Below are 16,729 nucleotides of genomic sequence, written 5' to 3' on the forward strand. Positions count from 1 at the left end.
CCAATTTCAGTCTCCTCACCATGGAGACTGAACCCTTTGATTAGTGTGGGGAAGAGTATTTCCGACCTTGTACAATATATAGTCTGGTAGTTAACAATGGTACAAGAGTCAAGGGTCACATCATTAGTAGTTATGGCTCTGTTTGGTTGCAATGGGAATTTAAAGGGAGGGAAGTGAAATATTTATATTTTAACCAGAAATGTTTATAATCATTACCCCATGTGATTGTATAAACTACTTAATTGTTTTAACCTTATTTAGTAATAATATATTTTATATGAAATTTTTATTTTACATATTATAGCAAAGGGTTTTGTATATGAAGTAAAGTGAAATTTTATAACCAAATATGGAATGATTTGAAGTTAATGTTAAAGTCACATGGGTAATAATTATATATATATATATATGTATATATATTTTAAGTATGAAAATTTCACTTCCCTTCCTTTTAATTCCCCTTACAACCAAATATCGCTTAAGGGATTTTTTTTTTCCATGAGTGAAGGAGAATTTAATCCAAATAGAAATATCCAGGCTGGGCCTAACTTTGAAGATAAGAAGTTTAGAACCAGTGGCTGAGTTTATTAATAGTTTACCTCAGCCCAAAATATGAAGTATTTCAGATGGTCCAATCTAACTCGTTAGGATATGCTTTACCTGAATAGGCCCAGTAAGATTCGGCCCATACATGTCTTTATTAGATCTGTTGATGGACCTAGCGTTCCACGATGAGGCATGGATTTACTTCACGGTATCGGTGTGATATCGGTCACCGCTGTTGCCAATACCCATACGTATCAGCCATATCAGGCCGTGTCAACCCCAATTCCAGAAGTCAGGTATGGTCGATATCGAATTCAAATGGACCGATATGGCCAATCAGATACCGATTCCTAAAACCTTGTTAGGGGTGCAGCATCACAATGGAATCATTGACAAAATGCAGACAATCTTATAAGTCCATAAGTACAACTCCTTTACATTATTCTTCTGTCCAAACTCTGTGTTTTTTAAGACATTTTATAAGGTAAAGCTTTAGTACTTCACCACTCTCTTCTGTCCATGCAGGGTTTGACAATAGCAGTGTTAGCACCAGACCAGAGTCCATATTTTAATGGAAAATTAGCTTAAGAAAATGACAACTGCCACAGCCTCTTTGATTTCTGGGTTACTCTGTTTTTCTTTCTATTGTCATATGGATTCATGGGATTCACTAATAAAATAAAAATTTGAGAAGAGTACTTCTTTCTTACAACTGCAGGAGTTGAAAAACAAGAAAGCAGCCAAGCAAAGCAGGGAATATGGCTAAGAGCCTTAGCCAATGAACTATAAGCAGAGCCATCATTTTTAGTTTTCAGACAGCCTGGTATGTGCTAACTTGAACTAGAAGTCATAGAAGAGAGAGAGAGAGAGAGAGAGAGAGAGAGAGAGAGAGAGAGAGAGAGAGAGAGAGAGAGAGAATCATTGAACTTTCCCCACTGACCCATTTTTCCAAATCCTGCTTAGTGACAGAATATGTTTATATTTTAATAAAGCTTTCATTTGTCTGTGCTTACCTTTGGAAGTGTATCTCACTAAATCATCTCTCATGTGAAAGTGAGAAGTGGAAAAATAGAGCCATGGCCATGGCCATGGCAGAAGCATTCATCCCCTCTTTCAAGTTTATCGTCTTGGCCACCAACACTTTTCCTGTATTTAACAACTAATAATATTCTTTCTTAAATCTAAGTTTGATTTGAAAATATATTAAATTAATGTAATGGAGAGCACATGATATTGAAGCTCCTCACATGCCTTATCTGACATCATCTTCTCTTTCCCACCTCTACTCCTCTCTCCTTTTGTTCCCCAGGTTCAAACATCCCAGCTTAAGGTTCTCTGTTCAAAGGAAAAAATCCACCATTGGAGATTAACAAAACAGAGCTAGGGCTAATATTCTCGAAGTCTCCCTATGATCAAGCACTAAGCCTTAACGTTTCTCTCTTGGGTTACTGTGTAACTTTTTAACTCCCCCACCCTTTTCTCTTGCCACAAGATAATAAATCACAAAGGAAAATGATGTTTATATTGTTGGTAGTACATCATCTCTCATGCTCTATCTTTTTACTGACACTAAGATTATAAGTATCATTATCGATATACCGATGATGCTGATATGATACAGTTTACAAATCGAGTTGTATCGGACTGTATTAGTTTGGTAGGTGTAAATTTAGAAGTGGATCACTTTTTTATTGATACAACCGATTTGTATCGATATTGTATTGGCCTCCATTGAGACTGTTTTACATCGGCCGATATGATTGAAATGATACTGATACTTGGAATCATGCATGATACTCACTCACATTCTCTCTCCTCTCTAACAATGTCGAACCTTTGTATATGAATTTCACTATGCCCATTAGCTTGGTATAGTAGATTCCTCCCCTAAATTATAATTAAGCATAAGTTCTACCAAAGAAAAAAAAAATACTTAATCAATATGACATTTTTTTTTTTGGGGTGGGGGGGGGGAGGAGGGGGGAAGTAAAATCAGCCACGGAACTTCTCCAATCCCTTGAAATATTGGTAAAACGAAAGAGGAGTATGATATCGCCAAAAGCCACGGCCATTAGAGGAAGAAAGCAAGTTGATGGAATCCGTAATAATTGCACACTTGCACCATCCAAATTAATGAAGAAATACTAAATACTTGTTGATTAACATCTATAATTGCATATAATATTATTAGGGTACTTAAGAGGCTTATTATTGATTTTTTTTTTTTGGGGTGTGAACTTATTATTGATTCCATTTATAAGGGAAAACAGCAAAACACAGCTAGAGGATAACTGGTATTGATAATAACTGAACAACTACTTCTCCCAATGGATTTTTTTTTTTTTTTTTTCAATTCAGATTTGTCCTCATAGAAGGTATCCCTTACACTACACCATTATAGAGACTAAATCCATCTTAGCTCTACTAAAAGGAAAGATTCTAATGCTTGGATATGGACAACAACGTAGTAGAAAAGGATAGAAATGGAAGTTATAAGTGATCATGGTTTTAGGAATCAGTATCAAATTAGGCTTATCGCTTGATACTGATATCTGACAGATACATTATTGATGAATCAGCTTGAACCCTAGATTTTTGCTCCAATTGATACCGTGAACTATATCCATTTTAGTGATTAGTTTGCCCCTTCTTCAGAATTTAATATTTTTTTTGTTTGGTAAATCAAAATTTTAAATTAATAAATTTGGTAAAAAATAACATAACAGTCTCATGATCTATGATTCATAATCCATTCATGGATTTTGATTTTGCTCTCACATTGCCTCCAATTGGTGGTGGGCCTTGAAGTTTGAAATTTGATAAAAGTTGACTTTGACCTGCCACAGAAGAGGAGGGCAGAATCCAAAGCTTGGTGATTATGGAATGGGGCCTTGGGGAGGGGTTGGGTTTGTTCATTGTTGGCTCATGGCTGGCAATCTCAATTATGAATTGCCACCCAATCAGTCACCACTGTTGTTGCAACAATAAAACATGCCCCATGTGGTGCACTCAGACGCAGGGGGAGGGCCAGACAGGTTTAGATGACGAAGCTGAGCATCTGGTTGACTCTGGTTTAGCTAAAAACCAGGCGGGTCAGTTCCACATAGTATTGGAATGCTGCATAGAAAGAGATAACGAGAAGAAATTCTCTCTTAAACGGGCTAATCAGGCTATAAACAGATCACTACTTCGCACTAGAAACACGATCAGGCCAACTGGTGCGAACCAACTTTTGACACCTTCATCCTTCGATTGAAATCTATTGATCCAACCAATCCAATCCTGATTTTTGAAATTCCCAAGTCCTTCCCTTCTTCCTTATCCTTACCTTTTTGTTTGTTATTCTCTCCCAATTCTTTTTCACTTTGCCAAGTAAAAGATGAGAAAGATTAAGAAAGAACCAGACTCTGCTTCTGCCTTACTCTGCAACTACAACGTGGCCAGCCAATCTGATGGTGATGGTCCTGCCTCATGATTAGCACTACCTCACCTCTATCTCATCCTCATCTCCTCCATATGCTTCCTCTGTTTCCTTTTGTTCTGTTCTTTATCCTTTGGGTTCCAATAATTTAATGTCCTTCGACACCTCCTCAGAAAAGAACTTTATTTGGGGTCGATCTTAAAAACCCATTTGATGTTATAAAGCTTGGAACAAAACGACCAAAGATGGACCACCCCAAATATTCCTGTGGACTTATGGTCATGGTAATGGTGGTGTCCTACAATGGCAACCACAAATCAGTGAAGTTTCTGTTCAGAGTTGACACTGCAATTCCTGTTCTATAATTTGATTAGAGTATCTGTTTCTTAACATTAGAGTGGGATTAGTGGAATCACCAGCCACCTAATTAAGAGTGGACTTTGAAAGCTTTTACATTGTTGCTGTCATGATGGTTATATTATCTCCTTCAGTTGAGAATAATCTCAAATATCAAATCAGTGATAGAATTATGAGTTAGTTAAGCTGCCCCCACATGCCAAGGATACATATAAAATTGTTAAGTAGATTTAAAAGATAAAGAAGGAATTATAATGGATTAAGATTGAAGAACATATGAAGAATGCAACTCCCCAGTCCTAACCAAGGTTATAAAACACACTATCGATACCATTAAGGATTAGCTGTATCAGGCTGATTAAAGATCAAAAAGCCATTTTTCTAAAAAAAAAAAAAATCGATACAACTGATCTGTATTGATACCCATATCATCATAGGATGACAAATATCTTTAACTAAATTCCTGGTCCCAACCTCTCTCTGTAAGTCATTTATCAAATAAAACCCAACTTCTGTGTGTTGTCTCATTAATGTATGTTAGTATAGGCCTGTCACCGAATCAATGCACCTAATCTTGTTTAAGCCAATGAGGAGTATCTGGTTATGAACTAAGTATAAGTAAAATCCTTCATTATTTCTTTGGATAATAATTTGTCTCAAATCCAGCAGAGATACCAGTTCGGCCGAATCATGTGAGAGCAAGAGTGGGTTCATGGGTTGTGACTTGTTAACCATGATGGTGTGATTGTGTGGTGTGGCGCATCAAACCATAGTAAAAGATGATGATGACGAGAGAGAGAGAGAGAGAGAGAGAGATTCATCACACACAATGGATTAAAAACAAAAACATGAATAGGATCAGCAGCTGAATCTCCACCTCCATCATCCTCAAAGTGTGAACTGAAGTGTCATCACATCTTGGAGCAGGAGTGCAGAAGGAAACGAAAGCAATCATACAGTGACACAGCCATGCACAATTTTATTATTTGAATTTAAGAAATAGTACTGAGACAGAGAGAGGTCATCCCTAGTCATAATAGTACAGCAGATGAAGATGTAAAAGAATGATTTTTGCTAATGGGCAATTAATGCCATCATGCAACCACAGCACCGGGCCACCAGTCCCTCACATCAATCTGGCCTGGCAAACTGGCAATGAAGAAGACACAAGAAAACAGAGGAAGCTTTTTTCACCCTTTGGATGAGAGAAATTTAAGTTCCCCAATCCTCCCCCACCCTGGAGAAATCCGGGAGAAGAAGAGCGGAAGCTTTTTTCACCCTTTGTCCTTATCCGGAAAAAATTTAAGTTCACCAATCCCCCTCCAACCCCTTTCCCTCTTACCCCCAACGCAGTAATTGAGGTTCTGGAGGAGCTTGGAGTTGTTAAAGAGGGGACCAGAACCACAGAACCAGCCTCACTGACCACACTGCTGACCAAAGGATCATACACACAGACACAGTAGTCCAATCAATGCCTCATACATAGAACATTAGAAAGAACAGATAACAATTGCAGATATTTACAAGGATATAGTGAGCAAAGCAATCATCAAATCATAAGAAACAATGGCGAAGAAGATGCAGAAAAGAACCCAAAACTATTGTTCTAAATAAGCTACAGGATACAGCTAAAATCCAATGTAATGTGGAGAAGATAAATAAGGTACAGCACTGTACACATTGAACAAAACAATAACAACAATGACCCATTCCAAAGAAAAGAAAATAGAAAACGAGAACTGATACCGCAAATACACATGGGGAGCGAATGTGACAAAATTTCCCGGCGGTACCATCTCGTTTTCTGGTTTTTCTTTCCTTTTCTCCATTTTTCTTTTGTACAGAGGAGAGGAGAGGACAGACATGGATGACAATTGAAAATTGAGAGAGGTCTCATCCCTTATTCCCACCTCCATTACCAACTTCTCAGCAGCTTAAGGCTTCATACTTGACTGGTATTGGACGGTTGAACCCAACCTGTGACAGCAAATTCCCAACCACAGAAATGTCCCGACAGAATACCCCCTGGAATACCGCATTTGCAGTTGCAGCGGCAGTGGCAACTGCATTCTTCTTCTCCGGGACCTGATTCACTACTGCACAGTAATCTGATGAACCAATCTGGCTCCTCTGTTGAATCTCCACTGCTTGTGGTTTATTAATACTACTTCTCTTCTCGCTTTCCAACTTTGGCTCAGAGACGGCTACTTGGACTTGCATTGCAGCAGCTGCTGGTGCCTTCTGCCTCTGCTTCTCGGCTGCCTCTTCGTCCATGATCGTGGCCATCACAGTCGAATACCCCTTCTGCAGAAGCCGATACAACACCAATGCCGACATCCTTGCTTGGTCCTTCACAGAATCAACGTCACGATCACCCACAAACTCACATCGATCAAGAAAACTGATGGCCCTATCTGGCCTGTGCTTCAAGGTAAGCAACAAATGGGCTCTCTCCAATTCCGAACGCGAACAGCCCCGCCTCAATCCGATCAATGCATAGTAATCAACATTGCCCATCTCCCCCGATGCCAATCTCTGCCTCAATTCCTGAATCTTCAGGGTCAAGGCCTTCAGATTGCTAGGGACGTCACGGTAGCTGACGTTGTGGCGCTTCCAAGCGGGGCCTGGGGGCTTCCTGTCCCGCAAGATGGAATCGTAGAGGAGCTTTAGGTGTTCCAGATCTCGCAGGCAATCGGGTAGGCATCGGATGGTCTCAAGGAGGCTGGCTCGTGTATTGAGAGCCGGGATGCAGGATGGTTCAAGTGCCAGGGTCCAATTGCAATCAGCAATCGACTCTGCGATTCGGCCAGCGGCTTTATAGGCCGAAGCTCTGTGTAGGTAACAATCGGCAAGGAAGCCCTGTGGAGTACCACGGCGATTATCGACTATCTTGGAGAAGTGCCTGATGGCCTCCGGGTAGATGCCTGCTTCTAAGGCTGCTAGCGCAGCTGTACGACGGCGAAGGAGGAGCTTGATGTGACCAAGGAGTTGTGATACATACTCCGACTCCGTTGGTGATGGTATCATCCCAGGATTGGCGTTGCTTAGATCACTGCTTCCAGCAACGTTGGCGGAGAAGCTGTCGTCAGACCAGCGCACGCTTTCCTTCCGGAATGCAGCGGAGGCTAAACGTTTTCCCGTTTGAATTAGCACCACAGCGTCTTCCATCAACCCAAGATGGGAACAAGCTTGACCAAGAACAGAGTATCTGCATTGCCATAAAAAAAGAAGATGAGCAATCCAACCAAATTGAATATTGATCTTCGAAAACGGAAAATATCCGAAGAATGAGGAGTTACCTCCATTGCCCTTCCTTCTCGCCGTTCTTGCAGAGACCGGCCATGACCTTCTTCTTAAGGTCCGAAACAGAGAAGCATTTGAAGGTAGTGTCTTTATCTGTCGAATCAGATGGAAAGTGGTCAGGGGAGAGGAGCTTCGCTCGTTCCCTCGAGAGTTGCTGGGACGAGTTGTCCGAAGAAAGGGATGATTCTTCGGACGCCATCTTGAAGCTTGGTATGTATTCTTGGAGCATATCAGCAACCTCCTTGAACCGTCGGAGATAAAGGAGAGATCGAGCTTTAAGCTCAAGAGCCGACTCGAGCCGCGGATACAGAGCAAGAGCAGCATCGAGGAGGTTAAGGGCCGAAGCGATCTCCGACTTTTCTTGGCTCGCCATTAGCGCTCGAGCTTCTTTTACATATTTGTCAACAATCTATCAGGAGAAAGTAAAAACAATGCAGGTCAGTAGAGAGAGAGAGAGATTGAAGCACAAGATATTAGACCCATTCCGGGACTGAAAGTTTAAATTTCATTCATAATCCAGGAAACCCATTGTTCCTCAGATCAATTAAACACGATACAAAAACCCAATATCATCAGAGTTGCAGGTTGCAGAGAAGTACAGACCCACTTTTTTTCCTTTCAAAACAAAAGAACCCAGAAATGGGAATGGAGGAATTGATCAAACAGAACGGCTTAAAAGATCAAGCACAAGAGAAACCCATTTCTACTAGAGCTTCCAAACAAGAACCTAGGAACGTCTACTGTTCATTTCTATTACCCAGCTAGAATATTTGAAAACAGAAGATGAAAATCAAATAGAAAAACAACATTTTCTCCTCCACAGTAGCAGGTAAAGCGACAAGTCCAGAAACAACCCACCTTTCGGTTGCTAAGCCACCAATGCCTCTTCTCCCCATTGGCGAGAGATGGAGAAGTCGACATGGTTGTAATGGTTGTAAAACCTTCAAACGTGAATCTCAAATCCTCAACATTTTCCTTTCCTAATGGAGAAATTTTGGGGGGGGAAATCAACACCCCCCACGCACCCAGAGAGAGCGAGGGAGATGCAGGGAGAAGCAATGGATTTAAACCAAAATTTCCAAGGGTAAATAAGGTGGTGTGGACCAGTGGTGGTGCGGAAAAAAACCCTAAAAAAATGCCAGCTTTGACTCAGAGAAAGCTTTGATCCTTCAACTTCTTCGCTGGCAACACAGATATGACTCTCTCTCTCTCTCTCTCTCTCTATTTTTCTCTTTCTCTTTCTCTCTCTATTTCATTTTCTACTCTACCACTCAACCCCCGAATTAATAAAGAAAGAAAAAGGAGAAGATAAAAGCAACTAAAGAACTCATCAATGAATGGTTCATTTACTAATTTGTCCTTCTATTTTCATACAAAGGACTTGTATCCGTTATTTTTTGTCCCCCTCTTATTTGAAGTCTTCAATCTTCGTTAAAATAGTCATGGTTTGACTATATTTATATTTAGTCATAAAAAAAGGTTTTATGGCCTAGTGGGTAGTCTATAATATTGGCCTTGCTATGGATTAACAATTGTCTGATCTTACCTTAGTATCTGGTTTGGTTCGATTTTGATCGGTTTAATTCAATTTGATTTTATGCATGCATCAAGTCAAGCTGAAGTCAAATTATAAGGTGTAGCTTGGTTTCAATCGAATTTGTGGTTCACACATGGATTTATTGAGGCTTCACTTTTTTTTTTTTCTAGACAGGAATGAGTTACGATAGAATATGTCTTGTTTATCTCGACGAAATAGGAGGAATAACTATTCTAATGGCAAAAAATTAGATGACGTTAAGTGGCTTCTTGATGGCTTCTCTCTATAATATATCTCTCTCACGGATTCAAGCAAGAAAAAAAAAATGAATATTTCCCTATTTACTTTGTCGGAAAAAGGAAATTCCATCGCCTCTTTCGGGATGTTCGTTGACCTTGTTTTTTTTTCTTAGGGTTTTCCTTAATGGGCTTTATTTTCGATTTGCTATATGTTTGTTCTTGATTTGGTTTTGATTTTTTGTAGATAAAAGAAAATAATATGTTATTATTACTATTATTATTCTTTTTTGAATTTTGTTTGGTCACAGTAGTCTATTTTAATTATTTGTTTTAATTTTTTCAGTTGATCTTGATTAACTCAACCGATTTGGGCTGGTTTTTAATATCCTTAATAAAACGATAAGGGTCACCATTCATTTTATTTGTAGAGTTGCAGTTTGTCAAAGGAAAGTTAAAGGGGTGTCAAACATTTGGTTGGTTTGGTCCGGTCTCATTTGGGCTAGACTAGACCAAATCAAAGCTGACTCAATGAGGAAAGACTTGGTTTCGGTCTGATTTGATTTCGAGTTATCTTTGTTTTCTCTTATTGGTATGATATCAGACTCAGTCCCATTTGGCTTTGGTTTACCATGTATATATAAATAATTGAAGCCAACCTGATAGGGAATCGATTCAATTCAGATTTGTTCTATCGGTCGGTCTGACCGGTTCTTCTTTTTTTTTTTTTAACACCCATAAAGAGCAAGAAGTGGATAAGTTAGTCATTTGAGCAAAAGAGAGGAGAAATCTGAGACATAGGGCCTTGAGAAAGGAGATAAGGGGGGAGGGTGACGAGGGTATATTTATGGGGATAATGGAGAAGGGGGGGAAGGGAAGTGACGTCTCTCGTAAGGCACAAGAATCATGCTCCTTTTCCTGTGAAAGTGTTATGGGGTATCTTCTCTTTTAATCTTCTTCACCTTCACCCACGCCTTTATAACTATTAAAGTATTACTTTTCTTTCCAATTTAAAAAAAAAAATTTAATTATTATTTTAAATAGGGCACATGGAGACAGATGAAGTTGCCTTAAAGGCTCTGTAACTTACCCGATCTGAAGGCATTCAAAAGTGCAACTCCTACGATCTCGTGCCACCTCATGCCATGTCATCAATGTGCTTAGCTGTTATCCACGTGGATGATGCATGGGATCTTTTCCTATGTCCAGCCCAAACACAGCAGGAATATGGAGCCTGTTTTTGGTGTTATATGCCAAGTGGCAGCACCTCATGCCATGTCATCAATGCACCAACCCCCACATTACGACTTTGAGTTATTCAATGACCAACTCAGACTTACTGAATTAGCCAATAAGGAGTGGACAATCTCTCATGTGGCATGCCAAGTAGTCAATCGGGCCATTTGAGACAATCAAGAGATTATTTCCTACCTGTGGTTGCTTGCAAGGGATTCCACACTTCTTGTTAGATTGATTATTGAGGATATCAAGTATCTGGCCACTTATCTCGTAGAATGTAATGTTGCTTTTATTCTAAGAGCAGTCAACTCTATTGGAGATTAACTTGCTAGGGGGGTTTTGTCCGTTTAAGATAGGGCAATTTGGCCCAAATTTTATTCCTATTTTTCTGTTGATATTGCTCCAGTGGACAGGAGTGTAACCCATTTTGCTGAATAGATTAACTTCCTAAAAAAAAAAAGGAATATAATCCCATATCGGTATTTTTTAGGAGAAAAATGATCCAACATAATTGATCTTTATATGAAAAAATGTGCAATTTGCCACTCTCTAGCCTGCATAAACAGCTGGTATGATCCAGACATACACTCCCAACTATCAGATGTGCCTTTGGTTCTCTAGCACGTTGGGGAGGATCTAGTTCCACATTACTTGGGACATCTCCAATGCATATCTAAACGGATAACACTAAATTTGGAGTATGAATTTTTTTTCTTGGATAGGGTGGTGCATTAACATGCGTTTCATGGCATGCCTTTATTGCTTATAAGTTGTTTCCACGTGGCAATGAAAGATATGCGGGTCCCATGCATTAATTGGGCTCTTTCAATGGCCAACCCATCCATCACCGAATCAGAAAACTATTCTTGGATCAATAATTCATGGTTGCTCATAATGATCGGATTAAGTTGTACATCCCTTATCCATTTTAGGCTCCATTATTTGTTCAATGATCCCAACACTTTAATAGATGGCCCATTTTAATATAAGATTCGTTTGTTTTCATGTAAAAGGTTGAAAAAAGAAAAAATAATTTGTAAAAATAAATATTATTATTATTATTATTATTTTATATAGGTAGAGAGGAGAAGTAGATAACAACTAGGAAGCTCGAAGGCGAGCATGGGCTTTTTACGCACCATAGCTCAACAAATGTGTCAGGCAATTGTTGTTTTCCACTGCATATATTTAATATAAAATGTGAAAAAATACATTCAAAACGTAATAAAAATTTTCAGGAGAAAAATTTCCTTCATCCATGGAGAAGTCTTCACCTACACAGTTAAGGTCATCATTACTCTTCTTACCAGACAAGGTTGAAACTATTTGATATAATTTTAAATTTTTATATACAATATCATTAAGAAATGAACAGTGCCAACATAGAAGCATTTGAGGACCGTGTATTGCAATCTCTTTTTATATTTTGGTGGTCAATACTTTTTTTTTTAATTTGTATTTCGATTGATTTTCTTAATTTATATTTTACAAGTATTTTTGTTTGTATGAACTCAATTTTGGTGTACAGGAAGGGAGGTTAGGGTTTCCCTATCAATAAAGTTTGAAAGTTATATATCCAACCATGTGAAATATAAATCACCCGAGTTTTTGAAGAAAATCAACACTTTCATTCTTAATAATTCTCAAGATAATGCATGTTTTTCCTTAAAAAAAGATGTAGCAAAAGAAAATGTCTTCTTAAGTTATTGTACAAAAAGAATTTTATGAAAGTTGAAAGAAGGGATTTTTTCATCAACACCTTAATAAAAATATTGCAAAAATGTGAAACAATAATAAGAAATGACAAACATTACCTTTTATTCTAACATGTTTTTACTTTACAAATTTCAAGCATTAAATCAATATACTTTAAATAGAAGATAGAAAAAATAATTTTTTTTTTCTTTTTTTGGTGAAAAGGTAAATGTGATTAAGATTGATAAATAAGTAACACATTATAATTAGTGCATTCTCTGTCAATTATAGATGAAAAAGAGAAATTAAAATAAAATCCTTAATTAGAAAGTAATATATTCAACTAAAAAACAAGTGGGGATAGTTATTACGAAATAGCTATAGGACCAATAGTGCTATAAAATGGCGATTAATTAGATGATAAATAAACAACAACATATATGCAAAACGTGTATAAAGAGTAGAGACTAAATATATGAGTACAATACGTACGTGAAATTTTATATTAATATCAATAATTAAAAGATATTGGTGAATCAATCAATACAGTTCAATTTTATGTAGAAAATACCAAGGGTGCACCAACAAAAATGGACCACATGGTGCAAATGATATTGCTAAATGAGAATAAAAATGCCAAGAAACAAATTGGAGTTGGCATATGAGGAAAGAATTGGTTCTTTCAAATTAGTTAAATTGAATAGCAAAAAGTTGTGAAGCATGATCTATGTAGTCTAGCTTTGCATGCTTTGAGTAAGTCTTAGTTGAGTTGAGGTCAAGTTGTTGGATTTTAAAATAAATCTCTCTCTCTCTCTCATGTTCTGATTAGGTTTTTTTTTTTATAGAGTTTTTCATTAGGTGAATGCTTAGTTATATTATGAGATAATAAGACTTGTTTGTGGTTGGGTAAAACTAAATGGACCTATGTATGGAGATAGTTTTAGTAGTCATGAACTAAGGAAACCAAATTAGTTCACCAATATTAAAGAGTAATATATGGAAACCAAATTAGTTTACCAATATTAAAGAGTAATATATTGCTTAGATGTCACCATTTAAGAGATTACTTCTTTATTCAATATTTGTTATTTTAGGGTAAATGTACAAATGTTATTTGTAATTAAATAGCTCCGAACCGGAAAAAAAATGACATCACAAGCATGATTTTAACATGTTCTTCTTATTTATTAGGTTTTAATTTTTTTTCTTAACCTATAAGAGCATAGTAAATGCATTTATTTTGATTGTTGATTAGTTAACAACCCAAATGTATATGATGAGATATTAAAAGTTTTAGTGAAAAGTATAAAAAAAAAAAAAATAAACAATTCATTAGTGATTCCAAGTTTTTGCTAGTAGATGAGACTATAAATTATGCTATACTAGCACAAAACCCGTGTGATGCACGAGATTTTGAATATATATATATATATATATATATACAAATAATAAAAAAGAATAATTTACAATTAAATTGAAATGTAAATTTCCTATGGGTATAGATAAATAGATAATTATTAATTAGTTAAATAAATTTTTTATTGGTAGAAATATTTAATTAGTCAATTTCAATGTTTTACTTTACAAAAGAATCAATCCATAGACTAATTCAATTGGGTTACCCAATGACTTGACTTTAATTAGCAATGCAGATTTTTAAGGGCCAAACTAGATGGTGTATGGTACAAGGAATTTAAGCAAATCCTTAATTGAATCATTAAATTTTTTAAAAGAAAAATGACAACATCCGGGGTGTGGCACCTACACTTGGACTTAAGATGAGGCGAAATGACTACCTCACCCCTAATGAGAAGTAAAAATTTCTCTCCCTATATTAATGCTTCCACGTGTATTTTCATTAATCACCATACTTAGTACATCGTGCTCTCAGAAAAAAAAACTTTCCCCTATTTTTTAAAAAGTGATGATAATATTGTTATGTATGGTCCACCATCACCAAATAAGCTCTATAAACTTAGAACCACAAGATTTATTTCAGTTTTTGTCAAAATAACTCCAACCACTATTGTACTTGACTATGATTCCTGATAAAGGACGACAAGAGTACTTGGCTCATTAGGCCATTTTACTTTGTCACTATCATGATAGAGAAGGGTCTGGTGTAAATATAGATGTGTCATGATTTAAGGGAATCTTATTGTAATCAACGTTGGATCAAATCCTATGGCTGCGGTGAATGGGAATGTGGCACTTCACAAAACAACAAAATCAAAAAATAAATTCGGCATTTTCCCAATTTAATGAGCGGCTCTACATGGATCCTCGTAAAAGGCCAACTAGAAAAACGAAAAAGGTTGGGTATACCGTTAGTATACTATAAGCTAGCACCCATTGTGTCTATCTCTCTCTTTCCCTTTCTACATGAATCCTCATAAAAGGCTAACTAGAAAAACGAAAAAGGTTGGGTATACCGTTAGTATACTATAAGCTAGCACCCATTGTATCTATCTCTCTCTTCCCCTTTTTTAAATGACCCTCATATTCTTCTTGTATGATACCTCATTATGTGATTCCATTGGTGATATCTACTAGCATATATAATATTGGCAGCATACCTATCTCTCTCCCAGAAAGGGAAATAACATAACACTAGTAAGTTAAAAAAGAAAAAGGTTCAACTACGTGGATCTTTGCTCTCAATCGGTTCTATATGAGGTCATACTAGGGATAAGGCCTAAACTATACAAGTATATCCTCCCTACTTCTCCTATGGTCATTTTAGGTATGCTCTTAGCTCATTTGGCTTATTCAATCTAAATCAAATCATTCATTCTACAAGTACATCCCCAAGCCTCTATTGAATATGATTATACCACCTCAAATGACTTTCTTGGAGTTTATTATGGATCGTAACAACTTCCTCCTAAACTTCTTATATTTCTTATAGGTGGAGAAACTTTTTCCTTATTATTTCACCTTTTTAGTATAACATGTTATTAAAAATCTTTTTTTTTTCTTTCATTAAATAATTTATGAAAATAAGACAAGAAGTAATAAAAAGAAAATTACAAACTTCTCATTTCACTGCTTTAGTGATAACACGATTCATCCTTTGATTAAACTAGCTAAAATTACTAACTAGGTTCTTCAATCCTCGTAGAAATGAAGCTCCTTTGTTGAAAGAGAGATAGATCATTAGCTTCAAAGAATATAGCATGTGTTATTCATTATGAATCCACATATGTCCATTAAATTTTTTAGCAACACACAATAACTCACTATTTATTATTAAGGAGAAAGAATATTAATTGTCTTTATTCCTTATGCCCCCCAATTGGGGAGGGCACATGAGTATCTACCAGAGAGCACACAAGGAGGGCGTTATTTCACGGACCCTATGAGAGGGAGTAAGGAATAAAGATGGCTAGCGTTCCTTTCTCTTTTGTTAATAATAATAATAATAATAATAATAATAATAATAATAATAATATAAAAATTCACATTTTCAATATCTTGGTTGTATTATTTGTGCATTTTTTGTAGAATATATTTCTAACTTAAGTCGAACGATATATGAAATATTTTGATAGTTGATAAATGAGGCCCCTTCGGTTACAAGAAAAGTGAAGGGAAATATTTCTATTTTCTGTAAAATATATTTCATTTTTCAAGGATATATTTACATGTCCCTTGCAATCCAACACTATTTTTTTCACTTCGCAGAAAAATATTTGCATTTTCTTTGCATCCAAACGGAGTCGCAAATTTTTTTTTTTTTAACCCTTTTGAAATCTTTAATTGTGTGAACCAATAAAATAGAACAGAATGCGGTTTGAAATGAAGATAATGTATTCATATGGATTGGGGTTTTGCCCTTTTTAGAATTTTAATGGGCAATAGAATAGATTGGTTGGATTTTTATTTAGTTCCACACCTTACCAAGTATGATCCTATTAATTACATGAGAGGTTCCAGTAGAAAAACAATTTTCCTTCCTTGGTAACTGTGGCCTCGGGCACATGCCTCACATACTAATAGACCATTATATAATGTTGTATAGGTATTAGGCTTCCACATGGAATAATGGAATGTGTATCAGGAAAAAATTTTAAAATAGTTCCAAGTGGATTAAGGGAGGAATTATAAAGAAAATATCTGAGGGGAAGAAAGGTAAGAACAAAGAAATAAGGATAAATTTGGAATCTGTGACACATTCTGTGGACATTCATAGTTTCATTCAAAAGGGCATGTGAAAGTACAACCAATAACCTTTTTATAATGCAGCTTTGTGGAGAAATTCTGCATTGGTCTTGATTAAAGAACCTGCAAAGTCATCCTCTTCACTGCAACCTGAAACTAGGGTTGTTAATTTTCAGCCCAAACTGGTCGGACCGATCGAAACTGATAGGTTCATAGCAAACCCTAATCTGTCTG

At 36.6% G+C, this 16,729-nt stretch overlaps 1 protein-coding gene across 1 annotated transcript; it reads right to left on the bottom strand.

Annotated features, from left to right (window-relative positions):
* Positions 1 to 5,903: 5,903 nt before the first annotated feature.
* LOC122058336 lies at positions 5,904 to 8,863 on the bottom strand. The gene is made up of 3 exons (XM_042620981.1): positions 8,486 to 8,863; positions 7,624 to 8,036; positions 5,904 to 7,532 (listed from the first exon to the last, which is right to left on the bottom strand). The coding sequence occupies exons 1-3, from the start codon at positions 8,546 to 8,548 to the stop codon at positions 6,251 to 6,253; spliced, it is 1,758 nt and encodes a 585-aa protein (XP_042476915.1). The 5' UTR covers positions 8,549 to 8,863; the 3' UTR covers positions 5,904 to 6,250.
* Positions 8,864 to 16,729: the final 7,866 nt, after the last annotated feature.

This window comes from Macadamia integrifolia, chromosome 12 (genome assembly GCF_013358625.1).
Source record: "Macadamia integrifolia cultivar HAES 741 chromosome 12, SCU_Mint_v3, whole genome shotgun sequence".
NCBI lineage: Eukaryota > Viridiplantae > Streptophyta > Magnoliopsida > Proteales > Proteaceae > Macadamia > Macadamia integrifolia.

Coding starts and splice junctions, on each gene's coding strand:
- LOC122058336 (XM_042620981.1), bottom strand. CDS start 8,548: ATGTCGACTTCTCCATCTCTCGCCAATGGGGAGAAGAGGCATTGGTGG. Junction 8,037..8,485: donor GGTGGCTTAGCAACCGAAAG/GTGGGTTGTTTC, acceptor TTCTCCTGATAG/ATTGTTGACAAATATGTAAA. Junction 7,533..7,623: donor GAGAAGGAAGGGCAATGGAG/GTAACTCCTCAT, acceptor ATGGCAATGCAG/ATACTCTGTTCTTGGTCAAG.